The following is a 27422-nucleotide window of genomic DNA, read 5'->3' on the forward strand; positions in this document are numbered from 1 at the left end:
TCAATCGGTCTCAAAGTGCCTTAGCCACTTGTGAGTCCAGTCCCATTACTCATCAGAATGGGATATCCAATCTGCATCATTTTGTTGGGTTTGGGGTTTGTTTTTTACCCGGATTGGTTCACTATTCCTTAGACATTTGGTGGCACCATGTCTTTACCCCTCCTTAAATTAGGCCTGGTCTTGGACACCTAATTGGCTCAGTCCATCGTTCCTTATGGTGTAATAATATTACATTCATATACCCCAACTTTCAACCGTCCACTAACTGATGAGCACTCCCTTCGTGTCTAGCTTCTAGCTCTCTACTGGAACAAATAGAGATTTATAAATAAATACATAACATAGTGCATACAAACGTTGTTATACATAGGTAGCTTTTGTCTGTTCTGTGATCTCTTTGGGATGGGTGCCCAGTTGTGGGATCGCTGTTTCAAAGAGGAAGAAGACTGACTTTTGGGGACCTAGGTCCAGCTTGCTTCCCAGAACGATGGGACCAATTCCCAAATCCTCCAACGATGCATCAGAATGCTTGCTGTCCTACAGCCCTAACAGCACTTGCCATTTTAGTCTTTTGCCTTCTTTGCTAATCCAGCGGGTGTGAGGTAGAACCTCACAATCATTTAAATTTGCATTAGTGATTTGGAACATTTATTTGATAAGGTTGTTGATCAGTTGTTTTTCTTCTTTGGAAAATTGCCTGTTTATATCCTTACTGAGGTTGAATTCTTCCTTCAACCTTCAGCAGCTCAAAAGTCTGAGTGGAAGGAGTGGGGCTGCAGCACCCTGCTGAAGCTAAATGACTCCTCCTGAGGGCTACAGAGGAGGGCGTTCCTGCCCATTCGGAGGTTTTATGGAGATGCAACAGAAATGCAACAGAATGACTCTATGTTGGCAGTTTCGGTAATGCGTGAAAGGGGGTCCCCAACATACTCTGACCCCTCCCTCCTCAACTCTTTTCTTCCTCCAGAGTTTCTTCTGATCCTTAGTTTTATTGGAAGCAGCAGCCACCAGGCCTGTCCCCTGGGGCAGTTCCCTTGTGGCAACACCACCATCTGCCTTCCTCAGCTCCTTCACTGCAATGGCCATCAAGACTGTGCCAATGGGGCTGATGAAGAAAACTGCGGTGAGGAAGCCAGCCCTTGAGCCTTTCCCTTTCCCACTCCTTGGTCTCCTCCAACTCCCTCTTCATCTCTCTCCCCATTCCCCTCCTCAACATGGCAGTGAGTCTAGAACTGGTTAGACCCTCTGGGGCTTTCTTCTAAAACCCATACTTGTGCCTATCTCAGACTGCCTCCTGCTTTGTCCTGGGGTGGGGTGGGGGGAGGCATGATAGTCCTCTTTGAGGAGAGATGGGACCACCAGAAGGCCATTTTTTACCCTCCCTGCTTCCCTTAGAGCACCTTACTTTTCTTAACATTCACATGGAGTCTTAGCCCTCCCTCCCTTCCTCTCTTCCTGCCTGCTTTCCTCCCTCCCTACTCACAAGTCCTCTTCCTTCCCTCTGTTCCTTTCAGTGGACAGCAGTGGGTGGCCGCACCTCTTGGACCTGCTTCAGAAAACAAAGGGAAGCCGAATGAGGACTGAAGAGAAACCACAGGACTGCAGTAAGTGTCTGCCAGGCTTGGTGCCCCCTTTCCTGAAGTATCAAGTGACAGATTGGGAGTTAGGGAGACTTTGGCTACAAGCCCCACCTCCACACGCGTGCGCACACACACGTACACACACACACATATACACATTGAGGAGGAGGGAGGTGGGGAGGGAGAAGGGAGGGTCACCTTCGTTTGCCTCTGAGCTTCAGTGCCTCTGCTCAGGGAGGCCCCCAAAAGGGTTCCCAGGTGACCCTTTGGGTAACCTGTTCATCAGATCTTCATTATCTTCTAATTACCTGGTCTTTTTCTACATTTCTTTGGTTAAAAGGGCATCATATGTGTGATTACTACAGGTGTATCACTGGAGGTCTCCCTTTCATGAGTGAGGCCTTAGAGTTCTCTCTCACCCTCCCTTCCTCATGACCCCTGACCCTGGAAGCACCTGTGCTTGGTCCCCACCTCCCGGAGACTTCCTGATGGCTCTTCTTACTTTCTGCTATCCCTAGTCACCATTGAAGCTTCTCTAGTCCCAGAACAGAGATAATAATGCAAGAAGAAGCTCTAATGAGACAATAACTGTAAAGCAGAGACATCCCCCAAGTTGGTACAAGGAGTCCTTGGGAAACAGACAAATATAAAAAGAATAGCCTGCCCTCAGAAAGCTGACAGTCTAACAAAAGTGCTTAATGGATGGGTCAGCTATGTGTGCTCAGCCCTTCAAAATCATAGGTAAGGCTCAGTTCTGAATGTTCCTGGCTCAGAGAAAATCTGGTGAGGGGAAGGGCTGAGCTCTCAGGTTCCCCCTCATGAACCCTACCCCCACAGGCAGTACCATCCTTGTCCTGCTTTGAACAGCTACCAAAGACTTCACAACACATGGCCCTGGGAGGTGAATTTATGCCCATTTTATGGAGGCAGAAACTAGAGGTCAAAGAAAGAAATAGAATTTTCTCAGTCACCCAGTGAGTCTGTCAGAGGTGGGCATCTCAAACTCGGCTACCCTAGCTATCGATGCCAAAGTTTTCCCCAGCTCTACCCTAACTCAAGTAAGGGGGAAACCCACAAAATGTAAGGAAAAGCAAGTTATCTGGACCTGGGGTCTCACCCTTCAAGCCCCCTGAGAAACCAGTCCAGCTTCCATGACTGGGCCCTCTCCTCACTTTTTTGACTTCTGCAATGGGACCCAAGTGTCTCTGGCAGGGCTGGGTCAGTTACCAGGTCTCAACTTGCTTGGAAAAATCCATTTCCACTTTCTCCCTCCCAGGCTGGGTGTAGGAGCCTTCTGGTACTTTAGAAAGGAGACCTAAGGTACCTATAATTCTATGTTGGGAGACAAGGGCATGGATGAAATTCCCTCTGAAGGAGCTGGGGACAATCAGCTCGGGTCCCCTTCTTGGGAAGCATGGGCCTTAGGAAGCTTCTCTCCAGGAGCCCCTGGGCTTCTACTCTCTCCTTCCCAGGACTGGATCTCTACCCCAAGGAATGCAGATGCTGGGGTCAGACAGTTGACTGCATGGCTCAAGGGTTGATGGGAGTGCCAATGTCCTCAGATGCAAACAACGTGTCTCTTCTGTGAGTCCCCAACTTGCACTAGGAAGGGAGGGAGGCAGCTGGGAGAGAGGCAGGTGACCCAGGCCAGATGACCTGGGCTGCTCAGACAGGAGCCCCTCCAGTCATTCCCAGACCCAGTCACCTTTCAGTCTGCCTTTCCACTCACCAGAAGCACAAATGGGGCAGGGGAGAAGGAGCTCCACCTTATAGTTCCCATCCTCCCCCTCCCATAGAACCATGAACCAAGACTGCTAAAACAGGTAGTCAGCCCATTTTTCAGCTCCCTGAGACACACACACACACACACACACACACACACACACACACACACACGTATGTTGTCAGGCCTATGGGGGGGGGTCTCTGAGCCCATTCCTGTGGAAGAGGGAAGTGGCTGGGGCTGTGGAGAAGGTAGTTCTCTTGGACACTTTGTCTCCTCTTCTCCAGGAACCTCCAACATAATCGAATCCACCAGCTTCAGGATAAGCAATTCATCGGCTTCCAGAGCCTGGAGGGACTGTGAGTAAGAACCAGGAGGCCTTGCCCTGCTTCTCAGTTCTGCTTTCTCCTCAGCCTTCCTCCACCTGAAGTCCCTTCTGCTACTTCTTCTCCTCCCACCTCTGCTGGCCTCCTCCCTTGAGCCAAGCTAAGCAGATCCTTAGAGATTTAAAGGAGAGATCTAAACTTGAGTGGGGAGGGCTACCCTGGGTTGTACCTGTGAGACCACCTGCCTCAGTGGCTGTGTTGAACAATGTTCCCAGGCTTCTGCATCTCACTGCCCACTCCCCGTCATCCTGGTGGCTGTGAAGCTGGAGCCAGGGGTCTGAGAGTGCAGGAGTCCCGGGGGAGGGCAGCCTGTCTGAGGCTCCATGGGTCTTTGACCTTCCAGTCAACCCAAGGAGCTTCTCTCTGTAAACCCCCTCTCTCTTGGAATTCAAAGGAACTCCCATCAAAGAGAGATCTCCCCCTGTGGACCAGGAGCTTTGGCCGACATTCTGGCAAGTAGCCCTAATTGGGTACTCCTGAGACCAGCCAGACTCGGTCAAGTCAATGAAAATTCCTTAAGGTCAGATCCTGGACTAAGGTCTGGGAATGCAAAAAATCAGCCAGAAAAGGAGGTGATCTGAGCCCTCCAGGAGCTTACAATCTAACAGAGGAAGACAAACCATCATAGGGAAACTGGCAAATGTCCCTGAGAGAGGCCTGGTAGAGAAAGCAGCCTGGAGAAGCAGGGGCAGGGGCAGGGGCAGGACTACTCCCTATGGACAAGGGCAGGAGCAGAGCCAAGACTGAAGAAGTGAGCATAGCTAGCTTGGGTACCTTCCTTCAAGTGGAGGTCTGAAAGGGAAATGAGGGAGGGGCCAAAGGTATCTTCAAGGATGATAAAGCTGGTGAATCATGGTGAAGATAGAATTTTAGAGAGTCAGTACTGGAGCCCACAGAATAATGAAGGACCAAGAATAGACTGAATGCTGGTGTGGGGGGGGGGGGGCTGGTCTGTGTGTCTGTGGTGTGTGTTGTCTGTGTGCGTATGGGGTGGGGAGGCACTTGGAAGTAGAATGGTGGGGTCTTAAGATTGGGGAGCAATGGGAGAAAAGACACTTGGGAGTGCAGAGAAATACACACACATTGCTGGCTTGTCTTGCGCACAGAAGGCAATTCACAGGTGGATGGGAAAGAAGCTGATTCTGGCTTAGCTGGAACAAGAGCTCTCCCCAAAGGAGGTTACTTTGGGAGCTAATGAGGTCCTCATTTCTTAAGTGGGTCTAGACACATCTGATGGGCCCTTCTCCCTCAGTAGTGACCTCTTTCTCCATTCCAAGAACTCTGCAGAGGGGTATCAAGGAGTTTCTTCAGGTGTACAGTGGACTGGGTGAAGTCCTCAGGGGATTCTGGGCTGAGAAGCTTGAAAATGCGACCATTAATGTAGCTCACAGCCTCAGTGCATCTCTTCAGTGTGGCTATACTCTGCCCCAGTGCAGGTCACCCCTCACCCTAGGCTTCCTGCCCATGGATTCTCATAAACCTTGCCCAAAGGCTCTTCCTAACCCTTCCAATCTCATTACTCACAGTCTGGATTCTTGAGAACGGTGATGTTCACAGCCACAAGGTCTCATTTAAAGAAGTTCTGTACTCAGACTCAATCTCCTGACCCACTCTGGGGATCGATCCATAATCCTATTGGGGAACCCAGACTGACTCATAACATGGCTGTCTTCCTATTGTTTGAGCATTGTTGAACTAAGCTATCTCTGAGGCTGCACCTATCAAGGAATTTTGGCCAACTGACCATAGACTTTGGAGATGCTTATGGAGGAGGCAGTATCTAGCTCTACCAAAACCAAATGCATTTTGTAGTCAGGAACCTGAAAACTCTGGAGCTTCTTGGAACTTCCATCAATAGTGTGACTGTGAAGACATGGTTGGCTCTAGCTTTTTTTTTTACAAAATTATTTGCCTTCCTATATTTTTCTTAAAGATAGCCTGATGATTATCCTGGATAACCTGGAGAGCTTTCCCCAAACAATTTTATAGATAGAAAAAAACAACATAGAGTTCAATTGCCAGTACATTTTGTCATTGTTAAACTATCTATGATTGTCTCCATTCTTTTGGTATCTCTCCTTTGACAGATACTAAAAATGGATTCTGGAGTGTATTCCAAATTGTGGTGCATGAAGTGTCATTTCTTCTGGGTTTTCCTGGTCATGCCCACCCATTCTACCTGACTTATCCTCTTAAATGCCACTCCCCCTTCCTCTTGACCATCAAGCAGTGAGTCCAAATGTGGACACTTCACTGACATTGATGATGAGCATCAATTCCTGTAAAATGCTTTACTGTCTTTGTTTTCATCTCTTCAGATTCATTGAATTGTTTTGTGACATGACTTAGTTCAGCTTCCTACCAAGCTTTCTATAGGCTCATTTTCCCTCCACTGCTTTTCACCATTATCTGACTGTTCCACTTTCCTTAGACTTAAAACTGGTTTCCACATCTCTTACTTGATGGATGGATCAAGTCTGATATAGTCTCTATTCTTTGGATCTTCTCACTTACTTGGTCTCAGGTAAACTTCCTTAAAGAAGGGCAGTAATCAGAGTCAATAGCTTTAAGTTTATCAACTTCCCATTTTTCAGAATGAACAACTTATTCAAATGGAACCCACTACAATAGCTTATCATACTTCTTACCTTTTTAGTTTGGGAGCGATTTGACCTCGGCTCCAGCTAGCCCATGGTCTGTATATAGAAAGCCACTCCTGACAGAACTTCCCCTTCAGTAATCAACATGGAATGAATGCCCTGTTGTATCCCATATGCTCAGGGTTCATCCTAATCTAGCAATTTGAAACCCTTCTCGAAGAGAGCATCCCTTGAACTCAGACTCATCCCTAGACTTTGGTAGCTTTCCTTTCCAAAGCCTAAGCCATGTTTTCCATTCTTTCCTGAGGCTATTTTTGCATGAAGATCACCAAACATCAAAGGGTTATAGATTAATTCAGTTTGGAGGACTTAGTTAATTTTTTCCTAGATTTTCTCCACTTTTCCTCTAACAGCTTACAATTATCTCCATTGTATTCATCTTCTTCAGCCTCCTGACGAGCCCTGCAGGGTAAGATTGATAACCAAGGTGCTGAGAAATGAGCATCTTCATTTCCTCTGACCATGGAGCACCCAATGAAATCAACTCCTTTCTTAGAAGCCTTCTTCCATTTGGCAGAATCTGCTTTTTTGGCTCCTGGTTCATTTCTTGCGAGAATGTCAACATGGGCATGCTTCAGTTCCGCTGGTAGCATTTCAACATGATGGTCACTGACCAAAGGACTCCTAGTCAGAAAACCGGAAGTTAAGGTTTAGGGCATAATCCTAGAAATTGCACCATTTTTAGACTCTCCCTGTTTTTTCCTTCTCTGGACTGATGGTCATTTTATACTTTTTGTCTTTTCTACCTTCACAACATCTCTTGTGTACATTCCCTTTTCTCCACTCATGTTGTTGCCTCTCCCCTAGATTATCTCAGCAGCCCCCTGGTTGGTCTCCCTGCCTCAAGTCTCTTTCCACTCCAGACCCATTCGACATTCAACTGACAAAATGATGCTCCTAAAACCCAGATCCAATCACATCTCTCCCCCACTCAATAAACTTCAGCAGTTTCCCACTGCTTCCAGAATCAAATAGATTTTGGAAAAATTCTTTCTTTGGACTTCCAAAGCCCTTCACGACCTGGTCCCTTCCTACATTTTTTTAATCTTACTTTACTCCCCTCCACGTACTCTCCAGTGAGATGACCCTGACCTCCTGGCTATTCTTTGCACACTACCCTTCCTCTCCCAATTTGGAGTATTTTCTCTATGCTGCCCCCACCAGCAGGCCTGGGATACTCTTCTACCTCATCTTGGCCCCCTGGCTTCCTTCAAACTCCAACTAAAATTTTACCTGCTTGAAGAGGCCTATCCCGGGCCCTTTTCATTCTGGTGTTTTCCCTCTGGTGACTCTCTCCACTTTATCCTATCTAGAGCCTGGCTTTACCTACTTGCTTGCATGCTTGTCTCCCCATTAGAATAAGTGCTTCTTAAGGGCTCCTTGTCATACTGGCCCTTAGCATAGGGATTGGCACCCAGTAGGGACTTACGAAATGCTTATTCACTTTACTTTCTGGGGCCCTGAAGCAGAGAGCCCTAAGACCTGCCCAGGGCAAACACCCTGGTTAGCGTAAACAGTCCCAGTGTTTTCAGGGCCTCTTTGGGCCTGACCCATGGTACAGCATCATGAACTCAGATGGGTCTGATCAGCCACAGTCGGAAACAAATGGAATTTGTCGCAAACATAGGGGTGGCATTTTGGTCTTCTTCAATAATCAAGGATGAGATCCAACCATTCATCATCCAGTTAACTAAGAGACAGGGATGGTTAAGTGACTCCCCCAAGGGTACACAGCTGGTGAGTCAAGAGAAGTAAGATTTGAACTCAGCTTCTCTGTTTCTCAAGCCAGTGTGCCCTGCCCATCCCCCGACTGGCTCAGCGGTGCTGAGGCTGCCTCAGAGCCTGGGCTGGGTTCAGGTGGCTCTAGAGGTTCCAGGGACAGCTCCCAGCCCCTTTCTTTTGTTCACCAGCTTCCTGCAGAACAATGAACTTCACTCCATAGCCCCTGGAGCCTTTACTGGTTTAGCAGAACTAAAAAAGCTGTAAGTAATCCCTTTCTTGGATGGAAGGGACACATGGGGGGCAGGGGGAATGGGCAGGGGACTGACTTTCCTAGGGCAGCCCAACCCAGCTAGGACAAGGAAGACATGTGGGACCCGGGAGAAAGGAGCATTAGATTAGGTCTTCCTCAAATTTGGAGTGTGATGAGGGAGCCAGCCAGAGAGACAATGAAGAGGCCAAGGACTGGACCATCCCATCTTGAAACAACTGAGTGGCCCTTCCCTGATTGGGAAATGAAGCAGATGCTTTTACCAAAGTAGTTTCAGCTTTGGCTGGTAGGGTGGGAGCCTACTGGGCCTTGGACGAAATGGCTGGGTTGGAACCCTAGGTCAGTGAGAACTCCACTACCCCAGGTCATAATGAGAGTCCAGTTTGACTTTCTCCCTGGGATCATGCCCTTTGATTATCAACACTGGTCCCAGCCTTGACACTGAAGGCCAGGAGGAGGGAAGGTTATGTGGTTCAGAGAGAAGCGGGTATTGTCCCTAACTAAGACCCTGTCTCTCCCTGGCCCCAGGTTCCTGAGTCACAACCAGATCCATTCCCTTGCTCCAAGACTTTTCCAGGACCTCTGCCAACTAGAATGGCTGTGAGTTACTTGGGGGGGGAGGCAGCAGAACTTGGGGGTCAGGAGGCAATCATCCAGAGGGGAGGCAATTAGGTTGGGCAAATTTTGGTGAACTCATCTCCATTTTGAATTTGCTGTCAACTCCAGAATGAGTCCTCTCTGAAACTTGGTTGGACCCAATGCACAGATGCCAGCCACACATCCTTGTGTGAAGGTGGGGGAAAAGCCCACTGGTTAGGGAAAATGGTTTCTCTCTCCAGCTTTCTCTCTCCAGCTACCATGATAGTAAGGCCTACTGGGCTGGATTCCTGGTCCTTTCCTTTGACTTCCCCCTCTCTCTCCAGGATGCTGGACAACAACCATATCACCGAGTTGCCACCGGACACTTTCCTCGGGCTGAAGTCCCTGTACTTCCTGTGAGTTCTGGTCCTGACCCGCTTGAGGTGCTCGAGCACAGTGTTTGTGTCTATGTGGGGGGGGGGGCGCATGTGGATGGGAGAGGAGGAGGGCACCTCAGCCCCACTGGAGAAGGGAGGGCTCAGCATCCAACCGGTCGTTGGTCAAGACTGCTGCTGCTTCTCCACCACACCTCACTCCATGCAAAGAACATGCCTTTGTTTTCTTTCCCAACCTGGTCCTTTGTGGGGTGCCCTCTGCTTGTCAAGACAATGTCTTGAGCTGGGGATCTCCCAGGGCAGAATTGTCCCCATCCTGCCTCCATTCTTTCCTTCATTCCACAAAGCTCTTGTCATTTCTTCCAAGGCCCAGTGCTCAGTGCTAAGAGGGAGACAGGAATGAATAGGGCCTAGTCCCTGACCACAAGGAGCTCACAGTCTCTAAGGGGGTAAGACAAATAACTGGGATGCTAACAGGGGGATTAGTGCCCGAGACAACAATGTGGGGTGGGGGTGGGGATTTCAAAGGAGGGAGGAGAACCTTCCTGCACCAGGAGCTCAGAGATGGTGTGTGAGCTGAGCCTGAGCAGGGAAGATGATGTCTGGGGATTGAGGTGGTTTGGGGGCCATAGGGGAAGTCTAGAGACCTGGGGAGAGTTAGACAGCAGGCTCCCATGCCAGCCAAAGTCCCTGCTTATTTGCTGGGTTCAGGAACCCTATCTGGTCAATCTTTAAATGCTGCCACCCATTCCTCATGGGTATTGGGCTGCTGCTACCTCTTCCTGCCCATCCACAAGCCTGGCTTTCACCTTACAGCTGCCCTTGTCTGTCATTGTGGGAATTGTGCCAATTGTCTTTCACTGGATGAAATGCCCTATTGTTTGTAGTTGTCTGCCTGTCACTGTATGCTGTGCCATATCTAGAACTTTCTGACACTTGGGGCCAGTTCAGTTTTCTTGGAGGAAAGGGGGGGAGGGCAGAGTGGCTCTTCTGCTGGGTACTCCTGAAGTCGACCAGAGACAGTTCAAGTGAGTTCACTGGTTCACTGGGACCCTAGAGCATTTCAAAGGGGACAGGGCCTGAGCTGAGTGGAAGAGAAAGAAGATTGTGAGCCAGCTACTGAAGAGCGGGGAGAAGAGGGAGATTGACTTGACAGGCCCTAGGTGATAGCAGCAAGGATCTAGACAGGACCAAGTGGACTTGAAAGGAAAACAAGTGGTTTGGGGTAGTGGTGGAAGAGGGAGGGTCCCAAAGGAGCAGTGGGATGCAAGGAGGAAGCCAGCTCCTCCTGGTCCTGGATGGCAGGGGACCAGAGAGAAGAAGGAAGGAACCTTGAAGGAAGTGCCAAGAGATTCCATGTCTTCAAGAGAAAGGTAAGTTTTAGTGGATGAGATTGAGGATGAAGGGGTGTTGTGGAGGGTGCAGAGAAGAGAAGGGACTGGGGAGGCCTAGGGGAACTGGGGAGGGCTCAGAGTTGGGGCTTAGAGGAGAAGTGAGAATTTGCATGGGGAATAGCCAGACTGGAGAAGTGCAATCAGCCTCAAGGTTCAAATTTGAGTGCCCTGCCAGGGCTTTTGGGCCTCAATTCTGAAATAGGTTTCAGGTGCAAGTCTCCCAAAGGCAAGGCAAAGAGAAGCATTAGTTGGCAAGTGGCCTTCTGGGGATGAGTCATTCCCCACAGGTACCAAGAGTCCATGGAAAGCACATGTTCATGCTGGGTCAGCAGCCCTAGAGACAATGTGTTGTGTTCCCAGGCAGAGGACAGTCTGTCACTGGCCTCAGGGGACTTGCTTGGCCTTGCCCAGGAACCAAGGCAAAAGGAACACTTCTTACAAAATGGAGTCACTCATATGAAGACCCCCTAAAGTACATTACAAGGTCTATTATGGCTACCAGTACCCTCATAATTGGTGAATGTTTGGAGAGTGCTTGGTCTGTGCAGATCTATGGAGACCACCTCTACCCTCAGGGTGGCAGCTACCTCCAATGAATCCCTCAATGATTCTGTGAGTCCCCACATACCATTGGCCTCCAGACAGTTGAATGGCCTTAATGCTCGTAAGTTTGTTTATAAGAGGTGAGCTGAGAGGCCAGAGCTAGGGAGAAAATATCATGGCACCTGGGCCATATCCCCAGCCATCCCATGCTCATTCCAGCTTTGTCCACATTATGTTTGATTGCCAGGGTCCATCACTGAATGGCAGGAGATCATAGGAGCAGTGCCTAAAGGCCTAAGGTCCAAGCCCTGAAACCTCCAAGAAGTGATGTCAGGCTAGTAATTTTCCAGTCAGAATTCACAGCCAGATCTTTTTTCTCCAGATTCTGCCCTCTTTCCACTGCCTTCATAATTGTCTTTCATCATCCGTCTGCCATGTCTCCTGTTTGCCAGTCTCTAGCTTACTGAAGGACATTGTCTACTTTTGTATTTTTAGACATACCTTTGTATGTCTACCTACTGTTTCTTATTGCTTTTGGACTTTGAACTGTCTGCCATTGTGATGACATTGTTTGCCACAGAATCACAGACTCTCAGAAACTGAGAGCCAGAAGGGGCCTCCGAACTCGTCTTGTCCAATGAATGAGCTGGCAAGGGCCTCTCGTCATTGGCCAATGTCTCAGCTGCATCTTTGCTATTGTCTTCTCAAGTCTGACTGCCTGCTGTCTCTGATCGGCCCCATCATTTGCTGTCATTGTTTTCCCGTGTCTAATAACTCACAGTGGCTCCAGGCCCATCATTTGTCTGTCTCGTCTGCTTAATACAAACCCATGAGGTCACAGAGCTCCAAAATGGCAAGGGGAACTTTATATTCCGGTTGTCACTGTTATCATTAACAACAATAATCAGAGCTGCCACTTCGAGGGTGCTTTATGTTTTACAAAGTGTATTACAACTACGTTTTCTTTTGATCCTCTCAAACAACCCTGGGAGGTAAATGTCATTGTAATCTCCCATTTTACAGTTAAGTAAATTGGGGTGGCCCAAGGTAAACTGACTTGCTCAAGGTCTCACAGTTGATTAAATGACTAAGGCTGGATTTGAACTCAGTTTTTCCTGATTCCAGGTGCAGTGCTCTCTCCACTGCACCATAGGTCCCAGCTTCTTAGTTCACAATCCTCTGTTTGCCTGCCTGTGTTCATTGGACATTGTCTCTGTGCTCTTTCCTTTGTTTCTGTTTCAAGTCTCTGACACTAACCACTCTTCTTCTGGTCCCTGAGCTCAGTATTGGAAAATTTACAATCCCTGCCCTCAAGAAACTTAGAGGTGACATGAGTAACAGCTGCTATAGTGATCTCTCTAAAGCGATGACTGTGCCACTCCCCTGCTCAATAAACTCGAGAGGCTCCCTATTGCCCCAAGGATCAAACCTAAAAATCTTGTTTGGCATTGAAAGCCCGATTTTTCATTTCTAGCCTTATTCCTCTCCTTCATGGTCCAGCCCATCTGGTCTTGCTCTTCATCCTACACAATGCTCCATTTCCTGCCTCTATGACTTTGCATGTCTGGAATGCATTGCCTCCTCATAGCTTCCTTTTAGTATCCCTCGAAGCTTAAGTGTCTCTAGGTGGGTCTGTTCACTCTCCCAATTAATATCTGATCTCCATCAGCTAGCAGGCATCTATTAAGTTTTTGATGGGTCAAGCAAAAGGCAGAAACTTGATCTCTATCCTCAAAGAACCTCCATTATAACGGAAGAGGCAGGAACTTACCTTGAGGCATGTAGAGGACCACCACCCCCTTCCACTTTGGTGTCCATGTCTGCCCTTTGTTGGATAGGGACCAGGCTTCCAGGCAGTTGGTACTTGTCTACAGCTAACTGCAATTATCAGGACACAGTAAATAAGCGTCTCAGAGAAACTTTTCCAAGCATTGATAAGGGCTCAATCGTCTACAGGTTGGAATGAAGTCAACTCAGTAGGGGAGGAAGGAGACACCAATTCTAAGTTAAGATCCTTGACAGGAAGGCGAGGAGCTGGCCCTTTGCCATCAAATTTGATTGTGATCTAAGGAATATGGAATATTTAAGGGAAGCTTCAATAAATCAAATTAAGCCTTGAAATGCCAACATCAGGGGTTTGTAGACCACAGGGAACCACAAAGGGTTTCTGAGCAGGGGAGTAACTCATACAGAACTGGAGATGAATTCTGGTCCCTTCAACAAGTATTCATTCAGGACTCAGATCAGAGGAAAAGCAGTGCCCAGCCTTCAGAAATTGGCCTTCCACTGGAGAATGCAGTATTTCTGCAATGGAGGAAGGCCATAGGGATGAGTAGCCCTGACTGCCTGCAGGAGGCTAAGCCATGAAGGAAAATCAGGATTCCAAGAAGCAGCTTCCAATGGGTCAGCACAGGTGGGGGCTTCCCCTGTAGGCCAGGTGAGAGGTCCTCAGGGTTCCACCTAGGATGGTGGAAATAGGTATGTGGAAATCAGGAGTCAGTCATGGTAGAGATCTTGGGACTCTGGGATAGGGCAGGGCTGAGCAAGTTGAGCCAAGCCACCAATTCCCAGGACCTGGTGGACTCCCTCCAGGGATGGGAAAAGGCCCAAGTTTGGGCATTCCATTCTGAGGACAGTTTGGGGGCAGCAGGTGTCTTTGAAGACAGGTCAGGGCTGGACATGGAGATCTGGGGAGCTGCAGCCATACAAAGGAAATCATGGCATCTGGGGGGGGGCAGGACACCACAGGAGAGAGAGGAGAGGAGGGCAGGGAGTCGGGGTTAGTGAAAGGGTCAGAAGAGAGAGAGAGAGAGAGAGAGAGAGAGAGAGAGAGAGAGAGAGAGAGAGAGAGAGAGAGAGGAGCTCTCTGCAGCTGGCAGCAAATAACCTAAGATAGAAAAGATGAGCCTGGCTCAGCAATGGGGGGTCTGGGAAGGCCATGGGGGAGGTGTCAGCTGTAAGAAAGAAAGCAAATCAACCAAAACAATTAAGGGCAAATACCACATAACCCTTCAAGAGTTCTCCAAGTGGGAATGAGTTCAAGGAAAGAAAAGTGGGCAGTCTGCTGTGTGATGCTTCAGGATAAGGTGGAGGCGGAAGCTGCTAAAAGCCTAGAGAAAAATAGGACTTCAGGTTGGGGGGGAGCAAGGAGGGAGGGGGGAAATCAGGGAGAGAAAGGAGAGAGAGATGGTGGGGAGAGCAAAGGCAGGAAGAGAGATGGGGATGGGGGAGAGCAAGGAGAAGGGGTGAAAAGGGGAGGAGGAGAGCAAGCAGGAAAGGGAGAGGGGAGAGACATGGGTAGGAGGGGGGAGGGACAGAAGACAGGTGACAAAGAGGGGAACAAATAAGTCCACAGTAGAAACAATGGCAACAGGAGGCCTTAGTGGGATCCAAAAAAGGGGCTTGGTTGTATTGACTTTTAAATAATGGAGGAAAGAGATCTGGAGCAATGGAAAGTTACAATCATCATCATCAGTAGCGTTTAGATGGCTCTTTAGTCTGCTTATTGCTTTACAAATATTTTATTTTCTCATCATAACAACCTTGGAACAAAGTGATATTATTATCATTCTCATTTTACAGTTGAAGAAATTGAGGCAGTGCAATGACTAGGCTAGGTCACATAGCTAGTAAGTGCCTGAGGCTGGATCTGAACTCTGGTTTTCCTGACTCCAGGCCCAGCCCTCTACACTCTCTGCTGACCCTCCTAGTAAAGAGGAGCAATAATTGGCCACCCCCTCCACCTCAGTCCTCTGAGCCCTTGGTCCACCAAGCATTTCAGAGAAAAATACAGCATAGGAATAGAAGAGGGTGAAAATGGAGCCATCTGGAATCATGAAGCTGAGGGCAGTTGAGGGATTTTACACTAGATGGTTCCAATCCATAACAATAAGAACCCCCCTTTCTATAGTGCTCCAAGGCTCCTAACACACACACACACACACACACACACACACACACACACACACACACACACACACACACACACACACAGTTTTATTAGTCCCCTTTTTACAGATGAGGAAACAAATTCAGAGAAGGGGAGACAATGATTTAGCCAGGGGTAACATAACTAATCAGAGGTGGGAGTCAAAGACTTGTCCCTACTGAAGGGCAGCATTCATGTATCCCCAAAGGGTAGCAGCTGAGAAGGAGGACCTCAGGACAGGGGGCCCCATCTCCTCCTACCTGCTTTCAAGCCCTCTTTCTGCCCCACCTCCCAGGGAAAACTTCCCCTCTCTGGGCTCCTACTGTTGGAGTTGCCTGGGATTATTGTTTTCCTCTGGCCGAGGTCCTGCTTACAGCTTCCTTGTACCCAGGGCCAACTTTGAAGGATGGAAAGCATGTGATGGGATAGCTTTTCTCTCCCTCCTTTACATAAACTCTCTGAACAAAGGGTCTAGGGTCTTCATTTTCTTGGACTCCCCGTTGCCTAGCAGGCCTAGTAGGCCTAGCAGGCTGTAGGGACTCAAGGCAGACTGGTTGATTGATTGCCTTCTGTCAGGTATCTGCTCAACAACTCACTCAGCAAGATGCCCACCCCATCGATCTGTGCCGAGATGCCCGAGCTGAGCTGGCTGTGAGTGTCTGCCCCATGGGCCTGGGGGCTGACCAGGTGAAGGGGGTGAGGGCTGTGGCAGCTTAGGAGGGATCTGGGAAAGGAAGTGACTATGGTAGCAAAAAGAACTTACTTGCCCTCCTCTTCCCTATTTTGCTGGGAAGTGGCATGAGGGTTATGGAGCATCAAGACTTATGGGACTCAGTTTACCAGGGTGGGAGCTATAGACTAGAGGCTTAAGTTGAACTTGACTTATCTCCTCCTTTAACCTCCATCCTAGGTCTTTGAACCTGTCCTTTAGTCTTCCTCAGTCACCTTGGATCATCACACTTAGAACTAGGAGATCCCTTTGAAAATAATAGTGTTACAGAAGGAACTGAAGCCCAGGGAAAAGAATTGACTTAACCAAGGCCACACATGTTATAGTAAGTGGCAGTCAGGATTTCAGTCAGGTCCTCTACCCACCACTCCAATATTTTTGCATGGCTCTTCTTAGTGTGGGCCCACCCAATGACTGAGGAAGAGGCCCCTTTTCCCTGATCCCCCCCATGTCCCCTATTCTTGCTACCCAACATCCCCATCTCTCATACTCCTCTTTCCATTCTCCCTCTCCCTGTTCCTTACCCTGTATCACCCCTTTTCCCCCTCTCCCTTTCCCTTTTTCTCTCCTCTCCATTCCCCCTTTACTCACCTCTATCCCCTTTGCCCCCTCTCCCTTCCCAGTTTTCTCCCTCTCCCTTACCCTGTACCCTCCTCTTTCTTCACCCTTTGACTTCTCTCTCTGCTCTGTTTCCCCCTGCTTCCTTTTTACTCTCCTTTCCCTTCCTCCTTTATCCCCCTGACTTCCCTCTTTGCCCTTTCACCCTTCCTCTTTGCCCTTTCTTCCTGCTGTCTCCTTTCTCCCTTCTCCTTTGTTCACTCTCCCTTCCTTTCTCCATTCTTCTCTCTTCCCCTTTTGCCCTCTCTCCCATCTCCCTTTGCTCCCTCACTTCCTCTCTGCCCCCTCTCCCTTCACCCTGTACCATCTCTGCCTGCTCTCTCTCCCCTCTCCTTTCCTCCTTTGTCCCCTTCCTTCCCCATTTGCCCTCCCCTCCCTTTTCCCTTTACCCCCTCTCCCATTCCCTTTGCTCAAACCCATTTCTTTTCCTTTAGCTGCAGTCACTCAATGGCCCTATTCCAAAAGCCAGTCTTGGCGTCACATAGTTGATGGCACACCCTGCGCCTTGTTTGCCCCTTTTGAAGCCCGAGTAATGCCTGGGTCTAGGTCCCATGGAAATAACACTCAGTTTTGAGTCAGTAACTTTAGATTCAAATCCTACCTCAGCTATGTAAGAACTGAATGACCTTGACTCTGTGCCTATGTCCCATCTGTAAAGCAATGATTAGTGGTTTGAAGATGAGAGAGAGACAGTAGTGTCCTAATAACCTTTCCAGCTCCAGTATCCCCATGATCTATTGAGGCCCATGAGGTCTTTCTGTCCCCTCCCCGCCTTCCCACAGGGATTTGGAGAGAAATCAGCTGCAGAGCCTGGAGAGCTCTGTGTTCCAGGACTGTGGGGCCTTCACTGTGCTGTAAGTACACTCCTTCACGTTCTCAGACCCCTGCCCAGCAGCTGGAGGAGGGGGGTCAGCCACCTATTCCAGTCCTTCCCAAGTCTTCCTTTTCCCAGTGGAAAGCATCCAAGGTGCCAGCTGGCATTCTGATTGGGCCTCAGGCCCAGGGTTCATGAGCACCCACAACCCAAGGCTCTCCTGATCTGCTGACTGGAGCCACAGCCATGGCAGTCACCAAGGCCTGAGCTGCTCTAAGATATTGATGTTGGCCTGGACCCCAGCCCGGTAAGGGGACTCCAAACTCCAGCCAGTCACCCATGTGCTGGGGTGGCAGCAGCTTATGGCTAGTCCTGGCTCCTGTCCATGTGCTCTGGGGGCAGACTGGGTCCAGTGTGGCTGACCTGCCCCTGAAGCTGAGCTCTGGGACCTTCTGAGAGCATGCAGGAAATTCAATAGTTGAACATAAACACTAATATACACAGAGAATAAATCTCAGGCAGGATTTGGAGGCCAGGGCTGACCTGGGAGGAAACAGATGGAGGGAGGAATCTTAAACTCTGAGCTCCTGCCAGTTCTTCTCCCCCCAAGGGAGAAGGCTCCCAAGGCCCTTCCCCCCAGGCCCCTCTAACTCTCAGGGACAGTCTGCAGAGGTAGGAACAAGGGACCCTGAAGGCCAAGACCACACAGGTAGGTAGCAAGTGAGCAAGCCAGGATGATCGGGTCATGATTTGGATCGATGCCTCTCAGGCCACCCTGGGCTAAAGATCTGGCCCTGCTGTCCCTCTGGTAGGTTCCTTCACTTTGCGTGGTGTCTTTTGTAAAACAAGGCTTGGGATTGTCTACTCTGGGGGCTGCTTCACATCCTCTACCCTTGCTTCTTTCACCTTTCTCCCAGTTCAGTTCACCACCCGCTTCTTCCCATGGCCATCGTTTATGCAGTTGTTCAGGTCCCCTGGCAACTGAGTCGCTATCTGGCATCTGGATTGCTAGAGTTGGTGTTCAGAGAACCCACAGGGTTGGCTTCTACCCCAAACCTGCTGTCCCCCCTTCCCTTTCCAGTCTCCCCTGGGTGTTCTAGGTGCACTCACACAAGAAGTCCTCTCTATGACCTGGCCGGTGAAGCTCCAAGAGCACTTTGGAGCCCCAGACTCAGTTGACCTTGGAGATGGGGCCCATTTTCTTATCTTCCTGAAACCTGCCTCTTCCTTGGACCTTTTCCTTAGCCAGCAGAGGTTGTCCTGGGCCTAAGCCTGCCCCCCCCCCCAGTGTTACAAATGAGTAGAACATGGCTTACCATTCCCATTCAGTGGATAAGCCATTTGACTCTCAGCAAGTCCAAGAGACTCACCTGCACAACAACCCCAAACAGAGCCAAGCTCCCGACTTAACATCCAGTACTCCTCCCTCTTCCCACTTCCCTATTTGCCTTGTTGTGGCCTCCAGGCTCCTTGAAGAGCCAAAAATCCATAAAGTGGACTCTGAAATCCTTTGTAGGGACTCTGCCCACCATGTGGGAAACCTTCTCAGTCTTCTGCTAGGTGAATCCTAAGAGAGGTGACTTTCTCTGGCTCTCGCCACCATCCTCAACCCCCTAGATTCCCCCCATCTCCCACCCTCCAGGGTTTCCTTCCCAGCAGCTAAGGGTAGATTGCTCATGTTTAGGTTTCCTTAGAATATAAACTTCCTGAAGGCAGGGCATTACTTAATGCAGTTCCAATGAGTGCTCCATTAAAGCTTTGTGACTGACTGGCCTGGGGTAGGCACCATGGAAGATGGGGAGGAAGCAAAGGGACTTGGGGACCCAGGGAGATGGAGAAATCAGATTGGGATGACCTGGGCCTGGAACCAGAGTGGAGGTGAGTAGGTCTGGCATTTGAGGGACACAGGGAGAGGCCTTTAGGCCCCAAGGCTGAGGGCTCTGCCTCCCCCTGCCACCAAATCATCCATTGGCAGCCACCTTACCTAGCTCAGGGTGGGGCCTCCCAATGAGCTCTGGCTGCTTGCCTCCTTCCAGAATCCTTCGGGGGAACTTAATCAAAACCATAGAGGAAGGGACCTTTGCGGAGCTTCCTCGTCTGGTGGAGCTGTGAGTGTCTGTCCAGCCCTGAGACCAGGGCCTGCATACAGGTTTCTATTGACAGGGGTTAAGTGGAGGAGAAGGAGATGGGGGAGGGGAGAAGGAGACAGAGAGCCTTTTGGAACATTGTAGGATGGAAAATCAAAGAGCATCAGTTAGACTAGAGAATGTTGGGCTTAGGAGAGCTTTTAGACAGAGAATGGAAGTCATAAGGGACTTTAGAAGAAAAGGCCATGTCAGAGCTGGAGGGCAAAGCCCCAAATTGGGAATCTCTCCCATGGTGCCACTTTCTTTCCCCACAGAGACCTGTCCAACAACCTCCTGACAGAGATGCCTCCATCACTGTACCAGGGTCTCCAGGACCTCCAGATGCTGTGAGTCTGGCCTGCTCCCATGGCCTTCCTGTTGGCCCTGAATCTAGGGCTTGCCACCCCTTAAGGGAATGCATTGGAATTGGCCCTTGTGGGTTGATGGGGGAAGGGTGAGAGGCATAGAGGATGGGGGGGCAAGAAGACAGCCCTGGGACAACCAGACTCAATAAAACAGAAGGAATTGGTTTCCCATCTGCTGGACACCATGAAGTCAGTGTAGTAAGAAAAATGAAATTGTTGGGAGTGAGGCCAAGCAGGATGTTATTGTGAGGAAACTGAGGCAGTGCCACTCCCCCCACACCTCCAGCCCTCTCTGCTCTTCCTTCATAGGAACATCTCTGCCAATCCTCTGAAGCAGATCCCTGTGGACCACTTCGACAGCCTCCCCCATCTGCACTCACTGTAAGTGGGGGAGCCTCTCAACCTAGCTTCTGGGGATACAAAAATGTCTGGAATTGAGAGCAACTGGTCAACCCTGAGGTTTTACAGATGAGGAAACTGAGTCCCATGTTTTCATACAGAGTCAGGCTTTCCTGACTCCATCTCCAAGATTCTTTCCTCTCAAGGGGTAGTCAAGAATTTTGAAGTCCTGAAGTGAAGGAGTGGGGTAAGTGACCCTTTTCTTCACTTCCTCCTTTTCCTCCTTTCACTTCAGGAGCATGGAAGGCATGGAGATCCCCAACATCCAGAACCGAATGTTCCAGAACTTGGCCAACCTATCCCACATGTGAGAGTGAGGGTGGGGGTGGGGGTGGGGCAGGAGAAGTGGGAACTGAAAGATGATGGCTGGAAGGGGTGGCTGAGGGTAATAGGCCCAACTCAGTTCAGGGAAAGACTTAACCAAAGCCTGTTCTCTATGGCCTGGTGCAGGGTGGGGGGGGAGTGACAGAGTGATAGGGACAGATCTTAGAAAAAGGCTTTCCTGAGGCTGCTCATAAGGCACAGGCCTTAGGGCAGTGGCCAATGGGCCTGGAGTCTCCCTTCAGTAGCACCCAAATGGGGAGTGGCTCCTGGGTCTTCCCAGTTGGTGAGGTCAGTCCTGGGGTACACACAAGGAAGGAGGCTGCCTGCTCATCTGAGGCCATGAAGGTGAGAATGTTGGGAAAATCAGGAAGAGGCAGTGCCTTGAGCTTCACACTGGTAGGTCCTACAGTTTGGAGAAAGGACCTGCACAAGTTTGAGATTCTAGCCAGAGAAGAGGGAAAGGCACCAAGTCTTTGCATTAGAATAACAAGAATACTACCAAATGCCAAGGGCTGACATGTCTAGAATGTGGCCTGAGCACTAGGTGCCTAACTTTGTTCTTTCCAACAAATCTGGGAGTTAAGGGATATTCTGATCCACATTTGACAATTCAGGAAACTGAAGCAGCCAGAAGTTTGATGACTTACCCAGGATGGCATGGTTTGGCAGTGTACCCCTTAATTTGCACTCAGGTCTCCTGGACTGTGCTATGGCACCTCCTAGCCTTCTCTGAAGATTGGCTGAAGGAACTGAGGGTTGCTTGGCCTACAAAAGCAAAGGCCTAGACACACAGAATGGATATCTTTGGATATTTGGAGGGCCATCTTGTGGAAGGGCTTGGCCCCAGCAGCAGGGAGGCTCTTTTAACAGCTCATTCTCAGGGCCAACAGTCAGTCAACAAGCTAAGTGCTAAAGATACAAGGAGAGTCATGAACAATCCCTGCCCTCAAGGAGCTTGCAATCCAAAGGGGGAGAGAACTTGCAAACAAAGAGGTTAAAAACAAACTTTATTAAGGGAAAATTGTCAGCTCTAGCTGGCAGAAGAAAGGCACCAGCATTAAGAGACATCAGCTCGGGGGACAGACTTCCTGGAGAAGGCAGGATGTCAGCTACCACTAAAGCTGACCAGGGAGCTCCTTCCAGGGCCTTGTTCCCAGGAGGAGGAGGGATGTCAGCAGGGACAGCCAAGAGGTCAGAGTCCCTGAAGGGAAGAGAATGGGGTAGGACAGGAGGTGTGAGAAGACCAGGAAGGGGACACTGAATGCCAAGGAAAGCATCTTGTATTGGATCCTGAAGGTGATAAGCAGCCACTGGAGTTTACTGAGTAGGGCTGATGTGGTCCTATCAACACTTTAGGAAGAACTCTGCTGACTGGATAGTGGAGTGGAGGGGGGAAGAAACTTGAGACAGGGAGACCAAGCAGTAGCTTGGACAATAATATATGGCTGAAGTCATGAGGAGAGAGATGGGCATACTTGGGAAATAGTCCAAAGGTGAGATTGATAGGATTTGGCCCCAGACTGGAGAAGAGAGGATTAGAGAGAGATTGGGAGATAATGGGAGAGTAATCATAGATACCTTTGGAAGAAAAAGATACTGACTTCCAATCTGAGATCTCTTAGGCAGTTAGAGAGAGGTTGAGGTTAGCTAAATCATTCTGAGAATTGTCTGCATAGAGCTAAGAATGAAATACGTGGGAGCTAGCTCCTGAGCCCATCGAGGAAGAGGAGAAAAGAACCCAGGAGGAAGTCCTGGGGATCCCCCTCCCCAACATCAGAATAATCTCCATGAAGACTGCAATGGAAGGTGATGCCTCAGGAAATGGCCAAGAGATGAAGGGGCTAGCTTCAGTATCTGAGGCTGCAGAAGGCTGGTGGAGGAGGAGGACTGAGGAAAAGCTCCAGCTTTGAACTGGTACCTTTGGAAAGAGCAGGGACAGGTGAATGATGAAGGGAGGAGCCAGACAGGGAAAGAGAAGAGACAAAGTGAAGGAGTCTTCTCAACTGCAGTCATTCAAGGAAGGCAAACCAGCAGGACAGCCAGAGCAACTGAGAGGATGGGGGAGACATAGGCATATTGGTGGGTGGGGAGTTGGGAAGCAATCAGGAGACAGAAAGCCACTGAAGACTGGAAAGAGAGAACACAAGGAAGTCTCCATCAGGACACTGGGTGGAATGGAAGGTAGTGATGGTGGTGGTGGTCCTGGGCCAGTCCTTTGTTCTCAGAGGCCAGATAAGGGCCCACTGACCTTGGCAGGGTTGGGAGATGAGGAGCGAGAGAGCAGGAAGCAGAGGTAAGATCTGAAGCATTTGTCTATGGGGTAAGCCATGGGGTTAGGGTTAGGATCAGGGAAGTTTGAGGAAGCCCTTGGGGCCTTGGCCAAGAATAAGGCCCTCCTCTCCCTCTGGTTCCATTCCCACAGTTACTTCGACCACTTTCAGTACTGCAGTTATGCCCCTCATGTGCGCAGCTGCCAGCCCAATACAGATGGCATCTCCTCCTTGGAGAACCTCCTGGCCAACCTGCTCCTGAGAGTCTTCGTCTGGGTCATCGCCTGTGCCACTTGCCTGGGCAATCTCTTCGTGGTGTGCATGCGCTCCCTCATTGTGCCAGAGAACTTCCAACATGCCATGGCCATCAAGTGTCTGTGCTGTGAGTCATCACTAAGGGGGTGGACCCTGGGCCCTTCTGGCCAGAGGAAGGGGCAGCCCCTGGTACCTCACTTCAATAAGTATCTGGTGTGTGCTAGGCCCAGAGTCAAGCACTTTACAAAAAGGATCTCATTTGATCCTGGGAGGAAGGCAAAGTTATTATCCTCAGTTTACAGTTAACAGAGGCAAACAGATGGGAAGTAACTTGTCCAGGGTCACACCATGCTTAAGTTTCTGAGGGCAAGGATTCCCGACTCCAGACCAGTACTCTAAACTCTAACTCTGAGGTGTTGCCATCTAGCAACAAGGATCCTAAAGGCCAGTTTACAGAAGGGTAAACGAAGGCTCATACAACATTTGCTTGGATGCCTTCAGAAAGCTTATATACACTAGTTGAGCAACATGTGTTACTTCTATTTAAAGGGCTCAGAGTCCTGAAGGCCCTTCCCTACAGCCACTAGCTTTGGAGTCCTCTAGTTTGGCCTCACTTTTTTTCCCTGGGCCCTAACTCAGACTCTGAAATTCCATGGTTCCCAATTCCATGAATGGGGCCTCCTGGCATCCTGGGGCCCAGGTCTTCCAAGTCCCCCAACCAGGCTGTTCTATGTATGTACACACCCACCCCACACAGATGCACACGTGTCCCTATGGACACACCCCACCAGCCTGGCTCCCATCTGTCTCCTCATCTTACCCTAGGTGCTGACTTCCTCATGGGCATTTACCTGTTCTTCATCGGCGCCTCTGACCTGCGCTATGCTGGCGAATACAACAAGCATGCCCGGGCCTGGATGGCCAGTTCCCAGTGCCAAGCTGTGGGCTGCCTAGCCATGCTGTCCTCCGAGGTCTCTGTGCTGTTACTCACTTACATGACACTCGAGAAGTATGTGGGCATCGTCTTCCCATTCAGCCACTACCGGGCTGGCCGCCGGCAGACCCTAGCCACTCTGGTGGCCATTTGGCTGGTGGGCTTCACCATTGCCGTGGTGCCCTTCTGGAGTCGTGGGCCCTTTGGCAACTACTATGGCAGCAATGGCGTTTGCTTCCCTCTCCACTTCACTGCTCCTGAGAGTGCCATGGCCCAGCACTACTCCACAGCCATCTTCCTAGGTGAGGAGGCTTTGGGGATGGGGGCAAGCTACCATTAAGAGCACAGGCTGGACTTCATTAGTTACCTGGAGGGAAGAAGAGAGAGTCAAAATCTCAGATATCTGGAACTCTGCCAGGTGGTCCCCTCAGGGAGTAGATCCCTCCTTGGGAGGGCCTTCCCAGAGTTCAATCATATTGTCACAGATCTAGAGTTTGAAGGGACTTCCCAAGGACCTCCTAAGGTGTCTAGGCACCCCCCCCATAGAAATCTTCCCCACTAGGCTTGGGGGCATGGTACCCTTTGGCAGTCTGGTGGGAAAGAAGTCAATGGATGCCTTCTCAGCGTCCTCTCTTCTCAGGGTTGGCATCTACAATGAAGGAAATTCTCAAATTCAATTTGAGGGTTGTGAAATCAAGATGTCACTTTTCCTCTCACCCAAAGAATTCCCCCATAGCCTCCTTGGGAGCCCCTTAGATGGAGGGACTCAATTGCTCAAAACCCCTTACCCTAAGCATGGGGGATAGGGAGAGGAGAGAACCTCAGACTCAAGAAGTTGATCTCCAGGCATGTGTGTGAGCACAATGCACACAGATATGCACATCCACATGTAGACAAGGCACACTGGACACATACGTAGGATCAGTCCCAAGTAGTTGATTCTTACCCTCTTCTGGGTCACAGTCTTGTCATAGTAGAGGGGCTTCTGGGAGCTAGTCTAGTCAGGGCTCCCCAACACAGCAGCAAACTCTGAGAATAGGTGATCCAATCAGTAAAACTTTGGGCCAAGAACCCCTCTAGAGAGCACAGTCCATGTGACCACAGAGCCATCACTGAACCACTAACAAGTGGGTGGCACGGGGTGGCATCAGAGGCTTTGTGAAGGAGATAGAACTTGAACTTTTGTCTGAAAGGAAGGGAGAAGGCAGAGTAAGCATGTTCTATCCATGGACACTATTCTGTGCTGTTGCAGGGGTCAACCTCATTGCCTTCATCACCATGGTCGCAGCCTACAGCAGCATGTTCCACTCGGTCCGGGTCTCCCGGGCCCGCTCAGCAGAGCCTGGCACCTTTTCTCGGGAGGTATCTATTGCCAAGCGTTTCTTCTTCATCGTCTTCACCGATGCCCTCTGTTGGCTTCCAATCTTCCTCCTGAAGCTGCTGTCATTGCTGCAACTGGAAATCCCAGGTGTGCAGTGCAAGGGAGATCATCCCTGAAGCATCACTCCCCCTTTCCTGTCCCTTCCCTACCTCTGTCTCTATATCTCTCTCTGGCTCCTCTTTATGCCTCTTTCTCTGTCTCTGTTCATTTCTTCTATCTCTCTGTCTCTGTTTCTGTCTCTTTCTTCATCCATCTCTCAGTTTCTTGGTCAGTCTATCTGTCTCTCTGTGTCTATGTCTGTCTGTCTGTCTGTCTGTCTGCCTGTCTGTCTGTCTCTCTCTCTCTCTCTCTCTCTCTCTCTCTCTCTCTCTCTCTCTCTCTCTCCACCTGACTTGGGTGTCTGTCTTTGTCCCTTTGACTCTCTTTTTGTCTCTTTCTCTACTTCTGTTTTCCCCTTTGTCTCTGCCTCTGTGTCTCCGTCTGAGTTTGTCTCTCTGTGCTTCTGTCTGTCTGTTTTTCTGTCTCTGTGTCTGTCTTCCCTGCATCTCCTGATCCCTCATTAGGACCAGAAGTGTCTGGGATATAAGGAGGACAACAGGCCTGACCATATGAAGCATTGGCAGAAGGGGAAAGGGAGAAGGAGAGATAGAAAGGGACAGAGGCCAGGGCAGGTCATAGCCTTGGGTTTGGCTGGGATAGTAGTGGCTGGCCAACCTCATTTTACTGTGGAAGAAACTGAGGACCAGGGAACTCAAGGCCCTTCTTCCCAGTTGGTGCCCTCTTGGCAGCCAAGTTGGGCCTTGCCCAAATCCCCCAGGGTCCCCACTCCTCCACTAATATCTGTTCTCCTCCACAGGCACTGTCACCTCCTGGGTGGTCATCTTCATTCTACCCATCAACAGCGCCCTGAACCCTGTCCTCTATACCATCACCACTTCCCCCTTCCAGGAGAGACTGAAGCAGTGTCTGCAGCGGGAATCACCCTCCCTCCCCTCTTCTCAGTCCCCTGGGAACTTCGCCCTGGTGCCACTGCAAGCCACTAGTCCCAGAGACCTGGTGGGCCCTGGAGGCCGGCACCCAAGGAGAACAGCATTTGGGCCTCAGGATTGAGAGGAGCTGATGTATGGGGATAGGTGAAGGAGAGGGTGTGTATGTCTATGTGTGTGTGTGTGTGTGTGTGTGTGTGTGTGTGTGTGTGTGTGTATCTGTGTGTGTTGGTGGGGTGGATGCTGTATGGTGTGTGTATGGGTGTGCATGTGTAGGGGAATAGAGGGGGTGGGTAGAGGTGAAGGGGATCAGGAACCCAAATCCACCATGGCACTGCCTCTGAGCAAGGCCCAATAGAGATCTAAGTCAGTATGAATGAAAGAAGCCCAGGAACTGTCTGGGGGGAAGTGGGTATTGATGCACAGGGTCCCCTCTTTTCAGTAGAGTGCCCTCAGGGATGAGAAGCAAAAGGGAGGGAGAAGATGAGCTCTGGCCTTGGTGGCCAAAATTCAGTCTCATCTCTGGGAGCAAAGACCATTCACCTGACATCAGGCACTTGGACATGAGGACATGGTTCTGCCCCCCCCCACCTGCACATGCACACAAGCACACACACATGCACACACAAATGTCTGGACTCTAAGATCATGTTGGTTTGGAATGCATTGGGAACCTCAGATCTGGGGCTAGAGAAGGGTCCCTTGGCTCACGATCTTCAGCCTATACTCCAGAGAGAACACATGAGCACTACAAGCCTCAGCCACAGCTGGGTTGCCCCCACTTCTTCAGCATCCCCCCATCCCCACACCGACCCAAACCTAGCCTTTCCCCACCAGATCCTCCCCCCAAAACTCACTCCCCCCATTTCTCTTCTCCCCACCAATGTCTCACCTCCTGCCATTCCAGGACATCCTGACCTCAGCCCTCCCTTGTTGTTCTACCCAACATGCGGCAGCCATGTGGTGACGTGGGATGGTCTACCTCTATCATCACCCTACAGATATGAGTTTCCAGTGGAGGGATCACAGATGCCCTTCACCT

The 27422-nt window shown here is 50.0% G+C and overlaps 1 protein-coding gene across 1 annotated transcript; it reads left to right on the forward strand.

The window, feature by feature from the left end:
• Positions 1-903: 903 nt before the first annotated feature.
• LOC141498708 (relaxin receptor 2-like) lies at positions 904-26504 on the forward strand. The gene is made up of 18 exons (XM_074201866.1): positions 904-1123; positions 1515-1604; positions 3053-3164; positions 3591-3662; positions 4967-5125; positions 8260-8331; positions 8868-8939; positions 9263-9334; positions 11256-11390; positions 15755-15829; positions 19377-19448; positions 19742-19813; positions 20141-20212; positions 20466-20537; positions 22977-23206; positions 23905-24315; positions 25266-25481; positions 26251-26504. The coding sequence occupies exons 1-18, from the start codon at positions 904-906 to the stop codon at positions 26502-26504; spliced, it is 2478 nt and encodes an 825-aa protein (XP_074057967.1).
• The last annotated feature ends 918 nt before the right edge of the window (positions 26505-27422 follow it).

This window comes from Macrotis lagotis, chromosome X (assembly GCF_037893015.1).
Source record: "Macrotis lagotis isolate mMagLag1 chromosome X, bilby.v1.9.chrom.fasta, whole genome shotgun sequence".
Classification (NCBI taxonomy): Eukaryota; Metazoa; Chordata; class Mammalia; order Peramelemorphia; family Peramelidae; genus Macrotis; species Macrotis lagotis.